The 25,606-nt window shown below is 40.4% G+C and overlaps 1 protein-coding gene across 2 annotated transcripts in view; it reads right to left on the bottom strand.

Annotated features, from left to right (window-relative positions):
• The window catches only part of LOC124607721 (ubiquitin-protein ligase E3C), a 213,444-nt gene that overhangs the window by 8,490 nt on the left and 179,348 nt on the right, over nucleotides 1–25,606 (bottom strand). For both annotated transcript variants that reach the window (XM_047139927.1, XM_047139928.1), the window contains exon 16: nucleotides 12,336–12,593. In XM_047139927.1, the coding sequence (XP_046995883.1) occupies nucleotides 12,336–12,593 (258 nt within the window). The remainder of the gene's footprint in view (nucleotides 1–12,335; nucleotides 12,594–25,606) is intronic.

Below are 25,606 nucleotides of genomic sequence, written 5' to 3'. Positions count from 1 at the left end.
TGGTGTAAGGTGCGTAGACATTGGACGACAGAACAGTGCAAAGATTTTGTGTGGAGTCACAAATCATGGTACACAATGTGGTGATCTGATGGCAGGGTGTGGGTATGGTGAATGCCCGGTGAATGTCATCTGCCAGCATGTGTAGAGCCAACAGTAAATTCTGGAGGCGGTGGTGTTATGGTGTGGCTGTGCTTTTCATGGAGGGGGCTTGCACCCCTTGTTGTTTTGCATGGCACTACCACAGCACTGCATGCAGCTTTACTGTATGGTTAAATGATGATGGTGTCCTCTTGGGTAAAATATTCCGGAGGTAAAATAGTCCCTCATTCGGATCTCCAGGCAGGGACTACTCAAGAGGACGTTATTATCAGGAGAAAGAAAACTGGCGTTCTACGGATCGGAGCGTGGAATGTCAGATCCCTTCATCGGGCAGGTAGGTTAGAAAATTTAAAAAGGAAAATGGAGGTAGGTTAATTTAATTTAATTTATTTATTGTTCCGTGGGACCACATTAAGGAGAAGTATCCATGGTCATGGAACGAATCAATACACGAAATTATAACACGATAGTGGAAACAGATAAAATGAAATATAAGAAACATATTCAGGCAACAATTCGTAAGTTTAAATAAAGAGAATCAACAATGTAACACTGGAATTTGCTTAATTTTTCAGCTCTTCCAGGAGCCCCTCGACAGAATAGAAGGAGTGAGCCATGAGGAAACTCTTCAGTTTAGACTTAAAAGTGTTTGGGCTACTGCTAAGATTTTTGAGTTCTTGTGGTAGCTTATTGAAAACGGATGCAGTAGAATACTGCACTCCTTTCTGCACAAGAGTCAAGGAAGCGCATTCCACATGCAGATTTGATTTCTGCCTAGTATTAACTGAGTGAAAGCTGCTAACTCTTGGGAATAAGCTAATATTGCTAATAACAAACAACATTAAAGAAAATATATACTGTGAGGGCAATGTCAGAATTCCTAGACTATTGAATAGGGGTCGACAAGAGGTTCTCAAACTTACACCACACATAGCTCGAACAGCCCGTTTTTGAGCCAAAAATACCCTTTTTAAATCAGAAGAATTACCCCAAAAAATAATACCATATGACATAAGCGTATGAAAATATGCGAAGTAGACTACTTTTAGTGTTGAACTGTCACTTATTTCAGATACTGTTCTAATGGTAAATAAAGCAGCATTTAGTTTCTGAACAAGATCCTGAACATGGGCTTTCCACGACAGCTTACTACTATCCGAACACCTAGGAACTTGAACTGATCCGTCTCGCTTGTAATATGCTCATTCTGTCTGATCAAAATATCGTTTCTTGTTGAATTGTGAGTTAGAAACTGTAAAAACTGAGTCTTACTGTGATTTAGCATCAAATTATTTTCCACAAGCCACGAACTTATTTCATGAACTACATTATTTGATACTGTTTCAATATTACACACAAGATCCTTCACTACCAAGCTGGTGTCATCAGCAAACAGAAATATTTTTGAATCACCTGTAATACTAGAAGGCATATCATTTATATAAATAAGAAACAGCAGTGGCCTCAGCACCGTCCCTTGGGGAATGCCCCACTTGACTGTGCCCCATTGGGACTGAACATCACTACCACTCTCAATATTGTGGAGAATTACCTTCTGATTTCTGTTCTTAAAGTAAGAGGCGAACCAATTACTCCATAATGGTCCAACTTCTGTAGTAATATTTTGTAGTCAACACAGTCAAAAGCCTTCGTTAAATCAAAGAAAACACCTAAAGTTCGCAGCCTTTTATTTAATTCGCCCAAAACTTCACAGAGAAAAGAGAATATAGCATTTTCAGTTGTTACATCATTTCTAAAACCAAACTGTACATGTGACAACAAATTATGTGAATTTAAATTCCCCAGTAACCTTGTATATACAACCCTCTCGATAACTTTAGCAAACACCGATGGCATAGAAATAGGTCTATAACTGTCAACATTATCCCTGTCTCCCTTTTTATAAAGTGGCTTCACTACCGAGTACTTCAAGCGGTCAGGAAACCGACCACTCCTAAAGGAAAAGTTACAGATATGGCTAAGTACTGGGCTAACATACATAGAACAATACTTCAGTATTCTGCTAGATACCCCGTCATATCCATGAGAGTTCTTGGTCTTTAATGATTTAATTATTAACTCAATCTCCCTCTTGTGAGTATCACGGAGGAGCATTTCAGGTAACGGTCTCGGAACACTTTTTTCTAAGAGCGCTATATGATTCCCTGTTGGGACTAGGTTTCTATTTAGTTCACCTGCTATATTCAGAAAGTGATCATTAAATACTGTACATATATGCGACTTATCAGTAACACGGACATTCCCACTACGCACTGATTCAATATCCTCAACCTGTCTTTGCAGACCAGCCACTTCCTTTACGACTGACCATATGGTTTTGATTTTATCCTGAGACTTAGCTATTCTATCTGTATACCACATACTTTTTGCCTTCCTAATAACTTTTTTAAGCACCTTACAATACTGTTTGTAATGGGCTGCTGCATTTAGATTGTGACTCTTTCTAACGTTTTGATATAATTGCCACTTTGTTCTACCAGATATTCTTATCCCTTTAGTCAGCCACCCAGGCTGCCTGTTTGTGCTAGTACCCTGTTTTGAATGCTCTAACGGAAAGCAACTTTCAAAGAGCATGAGAAAAGTCTTGAAGAAAGCATTATATTTATTGTCTACTGTATCAGCACTATAAACATCTTGCCACTCTTGATCCTTGATAAGGGTTACAAAGGTCTCTACAGCAACTGGATCAGCTTTCCTAAAAAGTTGATATATTTAACATGTGTTGCAGCACAAAAATCTTTTAGAGTTAAAATTTGTGCATCATGATCTGAAAGGCCATTCACCTCTTTGCTAACAGAATGCCCTTCTAGTAATGAGGAAGGAACAAAAATATTGTCTATGGTTGTTCTACTGTTCCCTTGCACTCTCGTTGGAAAGAATACGATTTGCATAAGATTATATGAATTAAGGAGGTCTACCAGCATCCTTTTCCTTGCACAATCACTTATACAATTAATATTGAAGTCACCACATATAACTAACTTTTTGTGTTTCCTATAAAGTGAACCAAGAACTTCCTCTAGCTTTAGCAAAAATGTTGTGAAATCAGAGTCTGGGGATCTATAAATAACAACAGTAAGAAGTTTAGCTCCACTAAATGTAACCACACCTGCACAACATTCAAACACCTTTTCAGTGCAGTACTTTGACACATCAATTGACTCAAATGGGATACTGTTTTTCACATACATGGCTACTCCCCCACACCGCAAAGAGCTCCTAGAAAAGCTGCCAGCCAACCTGTATCCTGGTAAAGGAAGCCTCTGAATTATCTCCTTATTTAAGAAGTGTTCAGATATACCAATAATTTCAGAGTCAACATCTATAAGCAGTTCACTAACTTTATCTCTAATACCTTGTATATTTTGATGAAATATACTAATTCCCTCATTAATCGGATACCTAAGCATTGTCAAAAGTGGTTTCTTTGTTAGAGAGACTTCCCTTAAGCAGGAATACATATCAGCTGACTTCAATCTAAAAAAGGTACAACTCTAACACCCACAACTACCGGAATTTTTCCATGAGTGATCCCACCACCCCCACCTATGCTGTCACCTATAAGCTTTGCCAACCTCCCCCTTCCATAGCTGTTGAGGTGCAGGCCATGTCTAGTGAAACCCGTCCTGCTGATAGACTCCACCGACACCACTGAAATGTGACTCATGCCTTCTGTCATCAGCGCACCCCCAAGTCTCATGTTATTACGCCTGACGGCTGTATTAAGATGAGGCCGATCGTGATGCTGAAACAGTTCCACGAAATGCACATTCATGTTGCCAGTCTGAGTGGCTATCTTTTCCAGGTCACCATCTATGTCATACTCCCCATCCCTGTCAATACTATTACCAGCCCCACCCACAATCACTACCTGATCCTCTTTAGTAAAATTCCTACATAGCCCCCCTATGTTAACAGTCACCTGAGCCAATCCTGCATTAGGCTTCACAATGCTGGTGACTGGTACTCACTCCCCAACACTTCCTGCAACTGCTGGCCTACACCTCTACCATGAGAACTACCTAACAGCAGAACCTTCTTCTTTCTCTTAGACTTTTCAACTGTCCTATCCACCGTAACTGCTGAGGTCTGCTGCATAATTCCTACATCTACAGCTAGTATACATCTACATCTACAGTTAGATATAGTGGGAATTAGTGAAGTTCGTTGGCAGGAGGGACAGGTGAATACAGGGTTATAAATACAAAATCAAATACGGGTAATGCAGAAGTAGGTTTAATAATTAATAAAAAAAATTGGAGTGCGGGTAAGCTACTACAAACAGCATAGTGAACGCATTATTGTGGCCAAGATATACATGAAGCCCGTGCCTAATACAGTAGTACAAGTTTATATGCCAACTAGCTCTGCAGATGATGGAGAAATCGATGAAATGTATGATGAGATAAAATAAATTATTCAGGTAGTGAAGGGAGGCGAAAATTTAATAGTCATGGGTGACTGGAATTCGGTAGTAGGAAAAGGGAGAGAAGGAAACATAGTAGGTGAATATGGATTGGGGGTAAGAAGTGAAAGAGGAAGCTGTCTGGTAGAATTTTGCACAGAGCATAACTTAATAATAACTAACACTTGGTTCAAGAATCATAAAAGAAGGTTGTATACATGGAAGAATCCTGGAGATACTAGAAGGTATCAGATACATTATATAATGGTAAGACAGAGATTTAGGAACCAGGTTTTAAATTGTAAGACATTTCCAGGAGCAGATGTGGACTCTGACCACAATCTGTTGGTTATGAACTGTAGATTAAAACTGAAGAAACTGCAAAAAGGTGGGAATTTAAGGAGATGGGACCTGGATAAACTGACTAAACCAGAGGTTGTACAGAGTTTCAGGAAGAGCATAAGGGAACAATTGACAGGAATGGGGGAAAGAAATATAGTAGATGAAGAATGGGTAGCTCTGAGGGATGAAGTAGTGAAGGCAGAAGAGGATCAAGTAGGTAAAAGGACGAGGGCTAGTAGAAATCCTTTGGTAACAGAAGAGATATTGAATTTAATTGATGAAAGGAGAAAATATAAAAACGCAGTAAATGAAGCAGGCAAAAAGCAATAGAAACGTCTCAAAAATGAGATCAACAGGAAGTGCAAAATGGCTAAGCAGGGATGGCTAGAGGATAAATGTAAGGATGTAGAGGCTTATCTCACTAGAGGTAAGATAGAAACCGCCTACAGGAAAATTAAAGAGACCTTTGGAGAAAAGAGAACCACTTGTATGAATATCAAAAGCTCAGATGGAAACCCAGTTCTAAGCAAAGAAGGGAAAGCAGAAAGGTGGAAGGAGTATATAGAGGGTCTATACAAGGGCAGTGTTCTTGAGGACAATATTATGGAAATGGAAGAGGGTGTAGATGAAGATGAAATGGGAAATACGATACTGCCTGAAGAGTTTGAGAGAGCACTGAAAGACCCAAGTCGAAACAAGGCCCCGGGAGTAGACAACATTCCACTAGAACTAATGAACGCCTTGAGAGAGCCAGTCCTGACAAAACTCTACCATCTGGTGAGTAAGATGTATGAGACAGGCGAAATACCCTCAGACTTCAAGAAGAATATAATAATTCCAATCCCAAAGATAGCAGGTGTTGACAGATGTGAAAATTACCGAACTATCAGTTTAATAAGTATGGCTGCAAAATACTAACACGAATTCTTTACAGACGAATGGAAAAACTGGTAGAAGCTGATCTCGAGGGAGATCAGTTTGGATTCTGTAGAAATATTGGAACACATGAGGCAATACTGACCTAACGACTTATCTTCGCAGAAGGATTAAGGAAAGGCAAACCTACGTTTCTAGCATTTGTCGACTTAGAGAAAGCTTTTGACAATGTTGACTGGAATACTCTCTTTCAAATTCTGAAGGTGGCAGGGGTAAAATACAGGGAGCAAAAGGCTACGTACAATTTGTATAGAAACCAGACGGCAGTTATAAGAACCGAGGGGCATGAAAGGGAAGCAGTGGTTGGGAAGGCAGTGAGACATGGTTGTAGCCTTTCCCCAATGTTATTCAATCTGTATACTGAGCAAGCAGTAAAGGAAACAAAAGAAAAATACGGAGTAGGTATTAAAATTCACGGAGAAGAAATAAAAACTTTGAGGTTCACCGATGACATTGTAATTCTGTCAGAGACAGCAAAGGACTTGGAAGAGCAGTTGAATGGAACGGACAATGTCTTGAAAGGAGGATGTAAGATGAACAGGAACAAAAGTAAAACGAGGATAATGGAATGTAGTTGAATTAAGTCGGGTGATGCTGAGGGAATTAGATTAGGAAATGAGACACTAAAAGTACTAAAGGAGTTTTGCTATTTGGGGAGCAAAATAACTGATGATGGTTGAAGTAGAGAGGATATAAAATGTAGACTGGCAATGGCAAGTAAAGCGTTTCTGAAGAAGTGAAATTTGTTAACATCGAGTATAGATTTAAGTGTCAGGAAGTCGTTTCTGAAAGTGTTTGTATGGAGTGTAGCCATGTGTGGAAGAGAAACATGGACGATAAATAGTTTGGACAAGAAGAGAATAGAAGCTTTTGAAATGTGGTGCTGCAGAAGAATGCTGAAGATTAGATGGGTAGATCACATAATTAATGAGGAGGTATTGAATAGAATTGGGGAGAAGAGGAGTTTGTGGCACAACTTGACAAAAAGAAGGGACCGGTTGGTAGGACATATTCTGAGGCATCAAGGGATCACAAATTTAGCATTGGAGGGCAGCGTGGAATGTAAAAATTGTAGAGGGAGACCAAGAGATGAATACACTAAGCAGATTCAGAAGGATGTAGGTTGCAGTAAGTACTGGGAGATGAAGAAGCTTGCACGGGATAGAGTAGTATGGAGAGCTGCATCAAACCAGTCTCAGGACTGAAGACCACAATAACAACAACAACAACAACATAACCACCACCACAGCACAGGCCTATATTAATGTTTCAAGCACCTTCTTGCTTCCCACAGTTGAAGAGCAATTCAGGGATGGCGATTGCATCTTTCAACATAATCGAGCACCTGTTCATAATGCATGGCCTGTGGCAGAGTGGTTACATGACAATAGTATCCCTGTTATGGTCTGGCCTGCACAGAATCCTGACCTGAATCCTACAGAACACCTATGGGATGTTTTGGAATGCCAACTTTGTGTCAGGCCTCACTGGCCAACATCGATACCTCTCCTCAGTGCAGCATTCCATGAAGCAAAGGCTCCCATTCCCCATGAAACCTTCCAGCACCTGATTGTACATATGCCTGCGAGAGTGGAAGCTGTCATCAAGGTTAAGGGTGGGCCAAACCATACTGAATTCCAATGGACGGCGCCATGCACTTTTAAGTTATTTTCAGCCAGGTGTTCAGATACTTTTGATCAAATAGTGTATATACAGTGAATGAACGGTGGCAAAGTGACACTGGCTGATATTATTTCCACACAATAATGTCAGTCCACATTTTTTGTGCCTTGTTCTGTGTGTTCCATACACAACACATTACTAGAGAAATGTCTTAACCAAAGCCAATGCATTTACATCTTGAGAACATGATTTAAAACCGCTCTTAAAGGATTACATATTTAAGAACTTACATAAAACGTTTCAGTTAAACTGAAGACCACAATCTATCTAATTTTCCTCCTATGGAAAACATATTGTCAGTTAAAAGGATGACCTTCATCTTTCTGTATTGTTGCAGCAACTTGGAGGGGACTTCACTAATTATTTACTTGCGTAATTAGTGCTACACTTTTAACAATATACATGTCTACCCAGATCTGTAAACACAATAGTCCTACTGACATGGGCAGGATTTAAAGTTAGGTTTGTCTGATACTATATAGTTTTACTGTAGTAGATAAGAAACAGAATTTGATCTGAATATAAGTGTTGTGGAAGGAATCTATTTCTGATATTTATTTTTTTCTACTTTCATATAGGGTATGCATCCCTTTCTATGGTTTTATACTCTGATGCAAAAGTGTCAAAGGACATCAGAAAGAAAACTGAAGAAAAAAAGAAATCAAACATGAAAGAGTCTTAATATTTGGAATCCTATGGTAACACTAATATTTGTATTACACACATCTTGACCTTGTTGAATATAGACAGCTGATAATGGTTAGTGGAAATTTACATAAATGTTTTGTCTGATGTATTAAATAATAACAGTAGCTGAGTAGTAATGAAGGAGGACAGTAGCTTTCTTCACAATATCTGTTTCTCCCTCAAAGCACATATTAATATGTAAAATAATCCAGAAGTCATTCACATAATTGTCAGTGTGTGTAGATAAGCACTAATTGCAATTTGTTGTTAGTAGTATACTTTACAGAAATAGCCAATTTTTGTCTGTTTAATATACAACTTGAATCATTTCATATCCTTGAACGCTCACCGTTATTTATGGAACATAATGAATGAATGAATCTACGGACATGATGCCTAAATCCACATATATTGAACTGTAATGGTTTTAAGACTGAAGTCAAATCCTTCTACTCTGGTGCATTTCTTGTTAACTGCATCTGATGTCACATAACTGCTCTTGTTTAAAAACCCAAACTGAGAATGGAAGTTACAATGTCACTATTTAAAGCATCTGCAGCAAATATATATAACTTTAACAAACTGTCTTTCCAAATGTTGCAATACAGTTAATGCTTATTAAACCAATGGAATTTCTATATGATTTCAAAAGTATGTTCAGTTTGTTATTCCTAGATTTAAAGCAGTTATAAAGTTTCTGCCTATATTGAATTAGTAATATTTATTCATTATGTTTCTTGCTGATTTTCAAACAAAAATGAGCGAAGATTTACAGCCAGTCCTTGTGAGGGTACTTGATTTTCCAGATATTTTGTAGCCAAAGTTTAGAAATAAATAATTTCGTTGAGTGGAATTGACATCTCATACTAATTCTTAACATAAATGAACACTCTTTACTAGTAGAATTGTATGCATTTTTGTTACCCAGGATGATCATTCAGAATATAAAATTTTAATTATGTAAGAAGGTTTAATAGGCAACAAGTCATGTTTTGTGTATTTTGCTTTTTACATGAGGTATTCTGTCTGGTCTCCATGCCTTTACATGAGAGCTAAAGACATACTTAAAGAGTCCTGATGTGAAAAGATGTCAGAGGTGACAACGAGTCTTGTACGCTGGACACGCTGTCAAGGAATACCAGCCTGTTATTTATTACCCGGAAGGTCTCCTGTAACAATATACTTATCATCCAATATGTGTTATATTCAAAGGAGCAATAAAAGCCTTAAAAAACAAGAGTTGCCAGCACCTGGTTGTTAGTAAGAACTACTTTATTCTGTATATAAGAAGAATATTTAAGAAGTCAGGAGTTCACACTCTACTCCGAGATGGTGTGTGTGTGTGTGTGTGTGTGTGTGTGTGTGTGTGTGCGCAGCATTTTCAAATGAAGTCCCAAAAGTAACATGCCATCATGAAACATTCGTTTCAAAAAGTTTATTGCTAACAGCAATTCATACAATGTTTGCAAAGGGATATACTCCTTAATTTTCAACAGTCAAGAAAGAGGAGGTGCATTCAAGTAGGGTTGGACTTTACTTGATGATTTACAAAGAATGTCCATAAACTACAAGGGTCGTTCAATAAGTAATGCCCCACATTACAGAGTTACAATTTGGTGACAATATACATCAACATGTCTTGTCCACGTCCTATTTTTCTATGTAGTCTCTATCACGTTCTATGGCGGAACGCCAACATTGTGGAAGAGCATGTACTCCCTGCTGGTGAAAGCTCTTGTCCTGTACGCCTAGCCATGTTTTCACGGCATGACCGACACACTCGTCATCTTAAAAGTGTGTTCCCCATAGAGAATCTTTAAGCGCCCCAAGAGATGGAAGTCCGAGGGTGCCAGGTCTGGACTGTAGGGGTGATGAGGAGCAGTGGTTGTGACAGGACGTCCCAGGCATAGCTTATTACGGAGCTCTGCCCAATTGTACTCCTATCAACTGCAGGATCGCTATACACTGCACACAAACAGTTATGGACGTTCATCACGGTTTCTTTTTCTGCACACAGGAATTCCATAACAGCACACCGCTTGTAACGTGTGTCTATGTATATGCCATTTTGATGCTGTACCACGGCTCTGCCATTTGCCAGAACAGTTCAAAGCAAACATCAAATGCAAAGCACCACCAAGGAAGTTCGTCTAAAAAAAAATGTAGGGCGTTACTTACTGAACAACCCTCGTACAACCACAAATTAAAAAATCAACACCAGAACAGTATATTGCATGACCAGCAATTATAGGTGTACAAATTAGCTGACACCATAGGTTTATCAGAGGAAAAAGTATGGTAGATTTTATATTAAAAATGGTGAGAAATATTTTTTTTACAAATGAGATTATGAAATGAGTGCTATTGACGGGTGGGGGAGGGGGGGGGGGGGGGGAGAAGAGATAGTATAAGATATACACCAAAGTGAAAATGGGAAAAATGAGCATTTAATCAAAGTAGTGGCAGAATGCAAAGCCACGATTATTTATGTGAAGCTCTCGCTTCCAACTGCCCGCCTCCATGGCTGAGTGACCAACTTGATACACACTCATTCAGGGGACTTGTGTCCAATGCCCACTACTGCTAAGGATTTTTACTTGCTGGGGGCACTGGACTTGGGTAAAATCAGCCTCATGATGCCATCTGAGGAGCTACCTGATTCAGGGGCAGTGGCTCCAAGGTCAAAACATTGACAACGGCCATGACTGCAGTGTGCTCACCCCATGCCCCTCCATACCACATCCAATGATGAATGACTGAAGATGAAGCTGTGGTCAGCTGACTATTACGTAGCCATCAGGGTCTAATTGCAGAGCCCCCCCCTCCCCACTCCTTTCAATAACCAATCAATAGATGTGTCATTCAACTCTTCTTGTACACTTCTGTGTCTTCCTAAGCCTTTCTTCCACTTTATTCTAGTTTAGAAAGGTTTCCTGTTCCTCCTTCTACCATTGTACTTTATTTTCTTTCCCGATAGTTCCTAGTCTTAACCTTATCTCCACCTCTAAGTCACTCCACCAATTGTTAATGGGGTAGGGGGAAGGGGGAGGGGGCACATATTTCTGTGGCATATATTTGCCACTCTTTTTCAGAACAATTTGTTATTAGAGTAAAATCTTATCCTTCTCGCCTAAATATGGAAAATAATCTTAGCCATGAGCTAACTACACCATGTGATCAAAAGTATCCGGACTCTTGGCTGAAAATGACTTACAAGTGCATGGCACCCTCCATCAGCAATGCTGGAATTCTATATGGTGTTGGCCCACCCTTAGCCTTGATGACAGCATCCACTCTCGCAGGCATACGTTCAATCAGGTGCTGGAAGGTTTCTTGGGGAATGGCAGCCCTTCTTCCTGGTTTGCTGCACTGAGGAGAGGTATCAGTGTTGGCCGGTGAGGCCTTGCATGAGGTCGGTGTTCCAAAACATCCCAAAGGTGTTCTATAGGATTCAGGTCAGGACTCTGTGCACGCTAGTCCATTACAGGGACGTTATTGTTGTGTACCCACTCCACCACAGGCCATGCATTATGAACACGTGCTCAATCATGTTGAAAGATCCAATCATCATTTCCGAATAGCTCTTCAACAGTGGGAAGCAAGAAGGTGCTTAAAACATCAATGTAGGACTTTGCTCTTATAATGCCATGCAAAACAAGGGGTTCAAGCCTTCTCCATGAAAAACATGACCACACTATAACACCACCGCCTCCGAATTTTACTGTTGGCATTACACACGCTGGCAGGTGATGTTCATTGGGTATTCGCCATACCCACAACCTGCCATCGAATCGCCACATTGTGTACTGTGATTCGTCACCTCACTTGATGTTTTTCCACTGATCAATCATCCAATGTTTACGCTCCTTACATTGGAAACAGTGGACCTAGGGATGTTAAGGAGTGTGGAAATCTCACATACAGATGTATGACACAAGTGACACCCAATCACATGAGCACATTCAAAGTCCAGGAGTTCCACGGAGTGCCTCATTCTGTTCTCTCACGATGTATAACGACTACTGAGGTCGCTGATATGGAGTACCTGGTAGTCTGTGGCAGCATAATGCACCTAATATGAAAAACGTGTGTTTTTGGGAGTGTCCGGATACTTTTTATCACATAGTGTATGTATATGAAGACACTGCAGTGTAGAACTTACCTTGAAACCAAGTAAAGGTGGTCTTGAACAGCTAGTGACAAACTTTAATAACTGCCGTTTCTGTATATCCGAAAAGCCTTCAACTACTTGCCAAAATGCAAGTATTGTTGGGTGTTCTTGTGTGTAACCACCAGCATATACGGTATGTTGTTTAAGATCTTCTACATCAACAGGTACTTGGGCTCCTGAGATTAATACCTGCAGTTCTTTGTTGTTAAACATCTGCAGCCATTCTGGAGGTATAACATTTGCAAGACCCTGTATATGGAGACAAGTGTACATATTAGTAAAAATACACCTCAAAGTTGCATGATCATTAAGTCAAAATGCAATTAAAAATTGTTCCCCTTATACGTGTATTTCCTAACAAAACTGAGCTTAAACACCTGATTAAGTAAGTAACTATTTCTTTCAAATTCATTCACGACATTTTTCCACTATCTGGATTGATGGCAAGGATACATTCTGCTCTTTCCTCCAGAACTGGAACAACTATTCCTAATCTTCTTCAGCTGTTCAATCTCAGCTCAATAAGCTACCAACACGGATGTTTATCTGTAGTTCTGTGATAGTTTCATAAAAACCTGTCACTATCAAACTCACCAACCACAAAGAATACCTCCACTTTGACAGCAGCCATCCATTCTAAACCTGGACTGCCAGTATTGGAGTGGGAAATGGGAGTTACTAGAATATGTTGACAATCTTCCCATACCTCTTACATACGAACATTTATTATTTGTTTATTTACCATCATACACGAGGCCTGCTGTCTAATGGGCCTGCAAACCATGCGAACTACTACAGAAAAGATAAGCATAACAAACTTATTAAATAATTTCTGTTGTTACTTAAATTCCAGCATAATGTATTGTTCATCTACTTCAATAGACAGGGTGTACAGAAAGTCCAAAAACACTTTCAATTATTTATTGCACAAGAACTAAACACTGCACAGATGTCATTTATATTGCATTTTGAAGAGAAACTCTTAAAGTTTCTTTCACATACATTTGATGCGCAAACCATGAATGACCCGGCAGATGTCAAATTCTTGCCATACCCATTCCAGCATGGCATTGCCGATTGTGGCAGTTGCTTCCCGTATTCTCTCCCAGAGCTCTGCTAAGTCACGTGGTAGAGGCAGTACATGCACCAGATCTTTAAAGTGTCCCCACATAAGAAAGTCACACAGCGTTAGATCTGGTGATCAGAGAGGCCATTTTATGAAACAGCTGTCCCCTTTTATAGCATGGCCAATCCATCAATGCGGCAGCTCCGTGTTCAGGTACCCACGAACTTCACACTGAAAATGAGGTGGAGCCCCATCTTGCTGAAAGATGAATGGAGAGACCGACTGTATTTGAGGCATCAGCCACTGCTGCAACATTTCCAAGTACGAATATCCAGTGACAGTGCTCTCGGTGAAGAAGAATGGCCTATACAGTCTTCGACGTGACAAGGCACAAAAAATACCTTTGAGGAATCACCCTCAAATTCAACGCATTTCTGTGGATGCTTTGTACCCCAGATTCGACAGTTATGCTTGTTCACTTTCCCAGTGGTGTGAAAAGTAGCTTCATCGTTAAAAATTAAGTGCTCAACAATGCCAAACCCATCCTCATTCAACTGTTGCGACTGTGAGCAAAACTCAAAATGCTTATCTTTTTCGTCATCATTGAGGTTCTGCACTTGATCCAATCTGAATGGTTTCATAGCAGGACTTTCCACATTGATACTGGAGCCATTTCGTGTTCACGGGATGCACGACACACCAATTTCTTTGGACTCCTTACGAATGTCTCTCGTACACATTCACTTCACTCACACTGGAACATCCGCTTCTCTTTGCCAGGCACAAGCAACCCGTCTTAACGAACTTCTTGTGTCAGTGGTAAATGGCCTACCTTGTTGGTGGCTTACTTACCATCCTTCGTTCTAAACATCCATTGAACAGCTGTAGCACACTTATTTTTGTCGAACTCCCACACACAGGAAGCTCACTCCACACCTGAACCCATCATGTTTGCGATTAGCGCTGACTATCAGCAAATTACTGTGGCGATATACAGGGTGTTACAAAAAGGTACGGCCAAACTTTCAGGAAACATTCCTCACACACAAAGAAAGAAAATATGTTATGTGGACATGTGCCCGGAAACGCTTACTTTCCATGTTAGAGCTATGTTAGAGCTCATTTTATTACTTCTCTTCAAATCACATTAATCATGGAATGGAAACACACAGCAACAGAACGTACCAGTGTGACTTCAAACACTTTGTTACAGGAAATGTTCAAAATGTCCTCCGTTAGCAAGGATACATGCATCCACCCTCCATCGCATGGAATCCCTGATGCGCTGATGCAGCCCTGGAGAATGTCGTATTGTATCACAGCCGTCCACAATACGAGCATGAAGAGTCTCTACATTTGGTACCGGGGTTGCGTAGACAAGAGCTTTCAAATGCCCCCATAACTGAAAGTCAAGAGGGTTGAGGTCAGGAGAGCATGGAGTCCATGGAATTGGTCCGCCTCTACCAATCCATCGGTCACCGAATCTGTTGTTGAGAAGCGTATGAACAGTTCTACTGAAATGTGCAGGAGCTCCATTGTGCATGAACCACATGTTGTGTCGTACTTGTAAAGGCACATGTTCTAGCAGCACAGGTAGAGTATCCCGTATGAAACCACGGCGGTGAATCAAGGAAGTACAGTACATACTGACAAAACTAAAATGAGCTCTAACATGAAAATTAAGCGTTTCCGGACACATGTCCACATAACATCTTTACTTTATTTGTGTATGAGGAATGTTTCCTGAAAGTCTGGCCGTACCTTTTTGTAACACCCTGTACATGGAGGGGGGAAAACAAAATTTCAGGGTTTCTCTTCAAAATGGCATATGTATGATATATGTACAATGCTTGGTTCTTGTGCAATAAATAATTGAAAGTGTTCCCAGACTTTAAGTACACCCTGTGTTCACTGAATTAAAACTCCGTTAATGTTACACCTAATTACCAAAACAATTATTACACTTTCTGTCTCTAATACATTATTTTATCAGATGACTCAGACATGTTATGTTCAGAGTAACAAATCTGAACTGTTCTGGAATATCTGTCACTTGTTCCTTGATGCACAAATATTAATGAACTGTGTTAGTTTAATAACTATTTAAACATGTTCCATCATTAAATTATTCTCCAACCTCATTTCTCAAATCCTATTTATAAAACTGAATACCTTATCACTACACATTCTGATTATCATAACACACAATTTTCTAATCAAACTAAGTTCTGTTATCAGCACATGAAGTAATGTAAACTTGAGCAATTAAAACATGGGGAGTCTATTCTCCGCATCATCTATTTGCTGTTTTATCAATGTGACGCTTGGAGTCTACCTAAAGTTCCCTTTAAAAAAAAAAAAGTAATTAATTTACAGCACATAATGTCTGTTACCATATTTTGCAAATAATCAGTTTTTAAAAATATAATTTGATAGATAAAAAAGTTACTCAGCAAACAGTAGCAGGAGAAAATATATATGAAAGTTATGGAAAAATGCAAGCTTTTTGAGCCAGTGGCAAAAGAGTTTAAGGGAAAGGAGAAGAGGGATAAAGGAAAAGGGCTGATGAGGTTTAGGAAATGGGGAGAGTTATGGAAAAGTCACCCCGAACCCTGGGTCAGCAGATTCTTATTGAACAGGACGAGAAGGAAAGTTTCACAAGACATGCACGGAATATCAAGTCGGAGAAAAATGGCATTTATTCGCATTCATGATGTGTCTAAATAGCTCCCTACTTACATTGAAAATTATTTTCAAAAGAAATGTTGTAATGCTACTGGATATTTTTAATAGTGCATGTTCTCTTTGCTTGTCAGGTTGACTATCACTATGTGCTCTATTTCTTATTCTGTTCTTGCAATCAATTGACATACCACAAAAACATTCAGTCCTTATCAGTGTCCTCATTTTGGTGTTATTCTGCCATCTCATGTGATCCCTCCTCATTTCTTTGATTTTCAGCTGCACTTCCATCTTCTTGTTGACTTCCATCTTTTTCTTCTCACTTTTCAGTTAAATGTCCTCTGGGTTCCATCTTTCATATTGTTATAAATCTCATTCACTACATCACAGAATATTCCACCCTCAACTATATTATATACATTTTTATCTGTCAATATGTCTGCTCTTACCCCGTCACATATAACTGTACTGCACACCCCTTAATAATATGCTCTGGTGGTCCAAGTAGCATGCAGTCACATACAACACTATTTTATTCCTTAATCTTCTTCAGGGGCATTTGATATGGTTCATGATCAAACTTAAAGAAACTAAACCTCTATATCTCCATCAGTAATCTTTCCTTGATGTTGGAAAATATTTCTTAAACATGTTTCCTGTATTGCTACTATCTCTCTCTTGTTCCCTGCCACTGTCTCATTAATTTATTTCTTATTTCTAATTTCCTATCATAATCACTCACTTCTCTTTGTGCATTCTCCAAAGCCAGTACACACACAATTACATCTTATGATTTACTTAATTGGTCACATTGTTAAAATGATCACAGAGGTGTATCCTGTTGCTGTGTGGCTCCTGTAATTCATAGCATTACTCCATTTTGTGTGTAGCACATCTTCAACCATGCTGCTCCTCTGACTGAGTTCATACAATAGATTCATAAGCAATAACATTAGTAAGAAAGTAAAGGGGTATTTTCTGGTTAGCTGCAATAGCAGTGCAGAACTATTTGGAATACAGTCAGTATTTTTTCATTTTTTTTGAACTATCATAGTTCGCAACATTATTTGCACTATGACTGAGGTTGTTAAACTATGTACACTGTTTTATGAACAGTATCTTTTAAGTGATTACAGAGGTACCATTTGTGTAGGTTTTCACTCTAATCTTCTGCCTGTCTTCTGAATCCTCTAGCTATGATTAGAAGCAGGTCATATGAGTAAACCACACAACCAGCCACTTATTGTGCAGCGGTCACTTTTGTCACAGGAGCTCTATCCCCAGATCCTAAAATTCTTTTTCTTTTTCTTCTTCTTCTTGTGCACTATGTCTTTTGATCCTCCCATGAACCATGGACCTTGCCATTGGTGGGGAGACTTGCGTCCCTCAGCGATACAGATAGCCGTACCATAGGCGCAACCACAACGGAGGCGTATCTGTTGAGAGGCCAGACAAACATGTGGTTCCTGAAGAGGGGCAGCAGCAGCAGCCTTTTCAGTAGTTGAAGGGGCAACAGTCTGGATGATTGACTGATCTGGCCTTGTAACACTAACCAAAACGGCCTTGCTGTGCTGGTACTGCGAACGGTTGAAAGCAAGGGGAAACTACAGCCGTAATTTTTCCTGAGGGCATGCAGCTTTACTGTATGGTTAATGATGATGGCATCCTCTTGGGTAAAATATTCCGGAGGTAAAACAGTCCCCTATTCGGATCTCCGGGTGGGGACTACTCAAGAGGACGTCGTTATCAGAAGAAAAAAAAATGGCGTTCTACGGATCGGAGCGTGGAATGTCAGATCCCTAAACCAGGCAGGTAGGTTAGAAAATTTAAAAAGGGAAATGGATATGTTAAAGTTAGATATTGTGGGAATTAGTGAAGTTCTGTGGCAGGAGGAACAAGACTTTTGGTCAGGCGAATACAGGGTTGTAAATACAAAGTCAAATAGGGATAATGCAGGAATAGGTTTAATAATTAATAAAAAAATATGAATGCGAGTAAGCTACTACAAACAGCATGTTGTTGTTGTTGTGGTCTTCAGTCCTGAGACTGGTTTGATGCAGCTCTCCATGCTACTCTATCCTGTGCAAGCTTCTTCATCTCCCAGTACCTACTGCAACCTACATCCTTCTGAATCTGCTTAGTGTATTCATCTCTTGGTCTCCCTCTACGATTTTTACCCTCCACACTGCCCTCCAATACTAAACTGGTGATCCCTTGATACCTCAGAACATGTCCTGCCTACCGATCCCTTCTTCTGGTCAAGTTGTGCCACAAACTTCTCTTCTCCCCAATCCTATTCAATACTTCCTCATTAGTTATGTGATCTACCCATCTAATCTTCAGCATTCTTCTGTAGCACTACATTTCAAAAGCTTCTATTCTCTTCTTGTCCAAACTATTTATCGTCCATGTTTCACTTCCATACATGGCTACACTACATACGAATACTTTCAGAAATGACTTCCTGACACTTAAATCTATACTCGATGTTAACAAATTTCTCTTCTTCAGAAACGCTTTCCTTGCCATTGCTAGTCTACATTTTATATCCTCTCTACTTCAACCATCATCAGTTATTTTGCTCCCCAAATAGCAAAACTCCTTTACTACTTTAAGTGCCTCATTTCCTAATCTAATTCCCTCAGCATCACCCGACTTAATTAGACTACATTCCATTATCCTTGTTTTGCTTTTGTTGATGTTCATCTTATATCCTCCTTTCAAGACACTGTCCATTCCATTCAACTGCTCTTCCAAGTCCTTTGCTGTCTCTGACAGAATTACAATGTCATCGGCGAACCTCAACGTTTTTATTTCTTCTCCATGAATTTTAATACCTACCCCGAATTTTTCTTGGGTTTCCTTTACTGCTTGCTCAATATACAGATTGAACAACATCGGGGAGAGGCTACAACCCTGTCTTACTCCCTTCCCAACCACTGCTTCCCCTTCATGTCCCTCGACTCTTATAACTGCCATCTGGTTTCTGTAAAAATTGTAAATAGCCTTTCGCTCCCTGTATTTTACCCCTGCCACCTTCAGAATTCGAAAGAGAGTATTCCAGTCAACATTGTCAAAAGCTTTCTCTAAGTCTACAAATGCTAGAAACGTAGGTTTGCCTTTCCTTAATCTTTCTTCTAAGATAAGTCGTAAGGTCAGTATTGCCTCACGTGTTCCAGTGTTTCTACGGAATCCAAACTGATCTTCCCCAAGGTCGGCTTCTACTAGTTTTTCCATTCGTCTGTAAAGAATTCGTGTTAGTATTTTGCAGCTGTGACTTATTAAGCTGATAGTTCGGTAATTTTCACATCTGTCAACACCTGCTTTCTTTGGGATTATTATATTCTTCTTGAAGTCTGAGGGTATTTCGCCTGTTTCATACATCTTGCTCACCAGATGGTAGAGTTTTGTCAGGACTGGCTCTCCCACGGCCGTCAGTAGTTCCAATGGAATATTGTCTACTCCGGGGGCCTTGTTTCGACTCAGGTCTTTCAGTGCTCTGTCAAACTCTTCACGCAGTATCGTATCTCCCATTTCATCTTCATCTACATCCTCTTCCATGTCCATAATATTGTCCTCAAGTACATCGCCCTTGTATAGACCCTCTATATACTCCTTCCACCTTTCTGCTTTCCCTTCTTTGCTTAGAACTGGGTTTCCATCTGAGCTCTTGATATTCTGAACGCATTATTGTGCCCAAGATAGACACAAATCCCACACCTACTACAATACTACAAGTTTACATGCCAACCAGCTCTGCAAATGACGAAGAAATTGAAGAAATGTATGATGAGATAAAAGAAATTATTAAGGTAGTGAAGGGAGATGAAAATTTAATAGTCATGGGTGACTGGAATTCGGTAGTAGGAAAAGGGAGAGAAGGAAACATAGTAGGTGAATATGGATTGGGGGTAAGAAATGAAAGAGGAAGCTGTCTGGTAGAATTTTGCACAGAGCATAACTTAATCATAGCTAACACTTGGTTCAAGAATCATGAAAGAAGGTTGTATACATGGAAGAACCCTGGAGATACTAAAAGGTATCAGATAGATTATATAATGGTAAGACAGAGATTTAGGAACCAGGTTTTAAATTGTAAGACATTTCCAGGGGCAGATGTGGACTCTGACCCCAATCTATTGGTTATGAACTGTAGATTAAAACTGAAGAAACTGCAAAAAGGTGGAAATTTAAGGAGATGGGACCTGGATAAACTGACTAAACCAGAGGTTGTACAGAGTTTCAGGGAGAGCGTAAGGGAACAAATGGCAGGAATGGGGGAAAGAAATACAGTAGAAGAAGAATGACTAGCTTTGAGGGATGAAGAAGTGAAGGCAGCAGAGGATCAAGTAGGTAAAAAGACAAGGGCTAGTAGAAATCCTTGGGTAACAGAAGAAATATTGAATTTAATTGATGAAAGGAGAAAATATAAAAATGCAGTAAATGAAGCAGGCAAAAAGGAATACAAACGTCTCAAAAATGAGATCGACAGGAGGTGCAAAATGGCTAAGCAGGGATGGCTAGAGGACAAATGTAAGGATGTAGAGGCTTATCTCACTAGGGGTAAGATAGATACTGCCTAAAAGGTGGAAGGAGTATATAGAGGCCTATACAAGGGCGATATACATGAGGACAATATTATGGAAATGGAAGAGGATGTAGATGACGATGAAATAGGAGATATGATACTGTGTGAAGAGTTAGACAGAGCACTGAAAGACCTGAGTCGAAATAAGGCCCCGGGAGTAGACAACATTCCATTAGAACTAATGGCGGCCTTGGGAGAGCCAGTCCTGACAAAACTCTACCATCTGTTGAGCAAGATGTATGACACAGGCAAAATACCCTCAGACTTCAAGAAGAATATAATAATTCCAATCCCAAAGAAAGCAGGTGTTGACAGATGTGAAAATTACTGAACCATCAGTTTAATAAGTCATGGCTGCAAAATACTAACACGAATTCTTTACAGACGAATGGAAAAACTAGTAGAAGCCGACCTTGGGGAAGATCAGTTTGTATTCCGTAGAAATACTGGAACACATGAGGCAATACTTACCCTACGGCTTATCTTAGAAGCTAGATTAAGGAAAGGCAAACCTATGTTTCTAGCATTTGTAGACTTGGAGAAAGCTTTTGACAATGTTGACTGGAATACTCTCTTTCAAATTCTGAAGGTGGCAGGGGTAAAATATAGGGAGCAAAAGGCTATTTACAATTTGTATAGAAACCAAATGGCAGTTATAAGAGTTGAGGGGCATCAAAGGGAAGCAGTGGTTGGGAAGGGAGTGAGACAGGGTTGTAGCCTCTCCCCGATGTTATTCAATCTGTATATTGAGCAAGCAATGAAGGAAACAAAAGAAAAATTCGGAGTAGGTATTAAAATCCATGGAGAAGAAATAAAAACTTTGAGGTTCGCCAATGACATTGTAATTCTGTCAGAGACAGCAAAGGACTTGGAAGAGCAGTTGAATGGAATGGACGGTGTCTTGAAGGGAGGATATAAGATGAACATCAACAAAAGCAAAACGAGGATAATGGAATGTAGTCGAATTAAGTCGAGTGATGTTGAGGGTATTAGATTAGGAAATGACACTTAAAGTACTAAAGGAGTTTTGCTATTTGGGGAGCAAAATAACTGATGATGGTCGAAGTAGAGAGGATATAAAATGTAGACTGGCAATGGGAAGGAAAGCATTTCTGAAGAAGAGAAATTTGTTAACATCGAGTATTGATTTAAGTGTTAGGAAGTAGTTTCTGAAAGTATTTGTATGGAGTGTAGCCATGTATGGAAGTGAAACATGGATGATAAATAGTTTGGACAAGAAGAGAATAGAAGCTTTCGAAATGTGGTGCTACAGAAGAATGCTGAAGATTAGATGGGTAGATCACATAACTAATGAGGAGGTGTTGAACAGCATTGGGGAGAAGAGAAGTTTGTGGCACAACTTGACTAGAAGAAGGGATCGGTTGGTAGGACATATTCTGAGGCATCAAGGGATCACCAATTTAGTATTGGAGGGCAGCGTGGAGGGTAAAAATCGTACAGGGAGACCAAGAGATGAATACACCAAGCAGATTCAGAAGGATGTAGGTTGCAGTAGGTATTGGGAGATGAAGAAGCTTGCACAGGATAGAGTAGCATGGAGAGCTGTATCAAACCAGTCTCAGGACTGAAGACCACAACAACAACAATGTCTTTTGAGACAAGGATTGGGAACCATCCTGGTGTTTCCATAGATAATGGCAGGTAACCACCGAAAAACCACACTTACGCTAGCCACAGTATCACATCAACAGTCATTACTCTGCTGCACGTATCCAAAGTGTGTCTGAATCATTTACAGATCTCCGAAATTAAAGCACTGCATATTAAGTTACAAGAGCTCAGCCCTAGAGCCTATAATATGGGCCTCAAAATCAAGGCCTGCTGAGAACCTCTTGCTGTTGCTTTTAGCATAGCTTCACTTAGACAGTAAATCCACCAGAAGTCCCTTAACCTTTTATACAAAACTGCTGGAAATCTCACTCAACTGTGGAAACAAGGCAAGCCACTACTGGTTATCACATGATCCTGCAAAGTCAACCATCATTCCCACACTGCAAGTGTCTGTTGTATCTTTTACAAGACTTGTGTTCTACTGATAGCGTCTTCATTTGGTTCCTCGTTCTGAAACCCATACCGACTACCACTGAGACAGTTTAGTTCTCTTAGTTCTGCAAGCCTCTTGGAAAGCAACCTCTCTTGTTTTGCTAAATTATAACTCATATGAGACATTATGACTACATTAATGCGGGATTCTGATAATCACTTTTCTACAGTTTGAAAGCTTGTAGTATTATCTTTAAAATTAACATTCATTCACTATATAGCCTTGCCAATTAAGGCATAATCTTGTCCTACAGTGCTTTAAGTAGCACAGCCTTTATGTAATCAAGCGCAGAAGCATTTCTTTTCTTCCATTTAATGATTCGATTTACTGGAAACAAAATTCATCCACAAATAATTACTTATGGCAATGATTCCCTCCCCCCTTGTACTTCCATTATTTTGTGCTGTGCATTCTCATTGTGCTACAGATGTAGACTCCAGTTCAAAATATCTATGCAGAATAATTTAGGCTGACTGGATTTCCAAAATCAAAATAAAGGACACATATGGGTACCGAAGATTGCGATACCAAACCTTGACTTTGATCCATGACTTCATCAACATGGCGGTCAACCCTTAAAACTTATACAATATGGCAGACCTTGACGTCACTCATTAATGTAGGCAGACACAAACACAGGAATTAATACACATAGTATAGGAAGACACAAAGCTACATTTTTGCTTTCCAAAGCTAACATGCTGTGTACAGATGCAGGAGGTGCTGGCCACTGTTCGCGAACAGCTGAACGTGTTAATGGGCGCGGTCAGCCGTCTTCAGGCTGCTGCCTCGGAGTCTAGAGGCAGTGGGGAGTCTGGTGCGTTGCATGGTACACCCCAGGTGTTACATGCTTCACCCACTGTCCCTGCTGTCGAGACATCTTCGCGGATACCGGGAACGGTTGGGCCCCCCTCTCCCCAAGGAGAGTGGCGGGTTTAGCGGCGTTCGCGGCGCACGAGGTGGAGGGTCAATGTGGAGGCTGGCCGTGTGGCATCGCCCACTCTGCCTGTGAGTGGACATGTGGCCGCTCCTTCAGCAAGGTCTGAGCAGGCACACGGGGCGGAGCTCCAACGTTAGGCGGGTGATGAAGCCCCTTAGGAAAATAGTGGAAAGGTCGGGGAAGAAGGCCAGTGTTCACTGTGTCTGCTTGCCAGGGGGTCTCATCCGAGATGTGGAGGAAGCCCCGCCGGCAGCGATAGAGAGCACTGGGTGCACCCGACTGCAAATTGTTGCTCATGTCGGCAACAATGACTCCTGCCGTCTGGGTTCAGAGGTCATCCTCAGTTCGTACAGGCAGTTGGCGGAATTGGTGAAGGCGGAAAGCCTCGCTCGCGGGGTGGAATCAGAGCTAACTATTTGTAGTATCGTTCCCAGAACCGATCGGGGTCCTCTGGTTTGGAGCCGAGTGGAAGGCTTAAACCAGAGGCTCAGACGATTCTGCGGAGATCTGGGGTGCAAATTTCTCGACCTCCGCTATCGAGTGGAGAAATGTAGGGTCCCCCTGAATAGGTCAGGTGTGCACTACATGCCGGAAGTGGCTACAAGGGTAGCGGAGTACGTGTGGAGTGCACATGGGGGTTTTTTAGGTTAGAGAATTCCCTACCTAGGCCCGACAAGACGCCTCCTGAGACGCGGCAAGGTAGGAGTAGGCAAAATGCAACAGGGAACAACAATATTAATGTGCTAATAGTAAACTGCAGGAGCGTTTATAGAAAGGTCCCAGAACTGCTCTCATTAATAAACGGTCACAACACCCATATAGTACTAGGGACAGAAAGTTGGCTGAAACCAGACATAAACAGTAATGAAATCCTAAACTCAGATTGGAATGTATTCCGCAGAGACAGGCTGCACAGTGAAGGGGGAGGCGTGTTTATAGCGATAAGAAGTGCAATAGTATCGAAGGAAACTGACGAAGATCTGAAATAATTTGGCTGAAGGTCACGGTTAAAGCAGGCTCAGACATGGTAATTGGATGTCTCTATAGGCCCCCTGGCTCAGCAGCTGTTGTGGCTGAGCACCTGAAGGATAATTTGGAAAATATTTCGAGTAGATTTCCCCACCATGTTATAGTTCTGGGTGGAGATCTTAATTTGCCGGATATAGACTGGGAGACTCAAATGTTCACAACGGGTGGCAGGGACAAAGAATCCAGTGAAATTTTTTTAAGTGTTTTATCTGAAAACTACCTTGAGCAGTTAAACAGAGAATCGACTCGTGGCGATAACATATTAGACCTTCTGGTGACAGACCCGAACTATTTGAAACAGTTAAAGCAGAACAGGGAATCAGCGATCATACATCAGTTACTGCATCGATGATTTCAGCTGTAAATAGAAATATTAAAAAAGGTAGGAAGATTTTTCTGTTTAGCAAAAGTGACAAAAAGCAGATTACAGAGTACCTCACGGTTCAACACAAAAGTTTTGTTTCAAGTACAGATAGTGTTGAGGATCAGTGGACAAAGTTCAAAACCATCGTACAATATGCGTTAAATGAGTATGTGCCAAGCAAGATCGTAAGAGATGCAAAAGAGCCACTGTGGTACAACAACCGAGTTAGAAAACTGCTGCAGAAGCAGAGGGAACTTCACAGCAAACATAAACATAGCCAAAGCATTGCAGACAAACAAAAATTACGCGAAGTGAAATGTAGTGTGAGGAGGGCTATGCGAGAGGTGTTCATTGAATTCGAAAGTAAAGTTCTATTTACTGACTTGGCAGAAAATTCTAAGAAATTTTGGTCTTATGTCAAAGCGGTAGGTGGATCAAAACAAAATGTCCAGACACACTGTGACCAAAATGGTGCTGAAACAGAGGATGACAGACTAAAGGCCAAAATACTAAATGTCTTTTTCCAAA

The sequence above is a fragment of the Schistocerca americana genome, chromosome 1, assembly GCF_021461395.2.
Source record: "Schistocerca americana isolate TAMUIC-IGC-003095 chromosome 1, iqSchAmer2.1, whole genome shotgun sequence".
Taxonomy (NCBI): domain Eukaryota; kingdom Metazoa; phylum Arthropoda; class Insecta; order Orthoptera; family Acrididae; genus Schistocerca; species Schistocerca americana.
The sequence above is the reverse complement of the archived record's forward strand: the minus strand, read 5'-3'. Positions and strand labels throughout refer to the sequence as shown.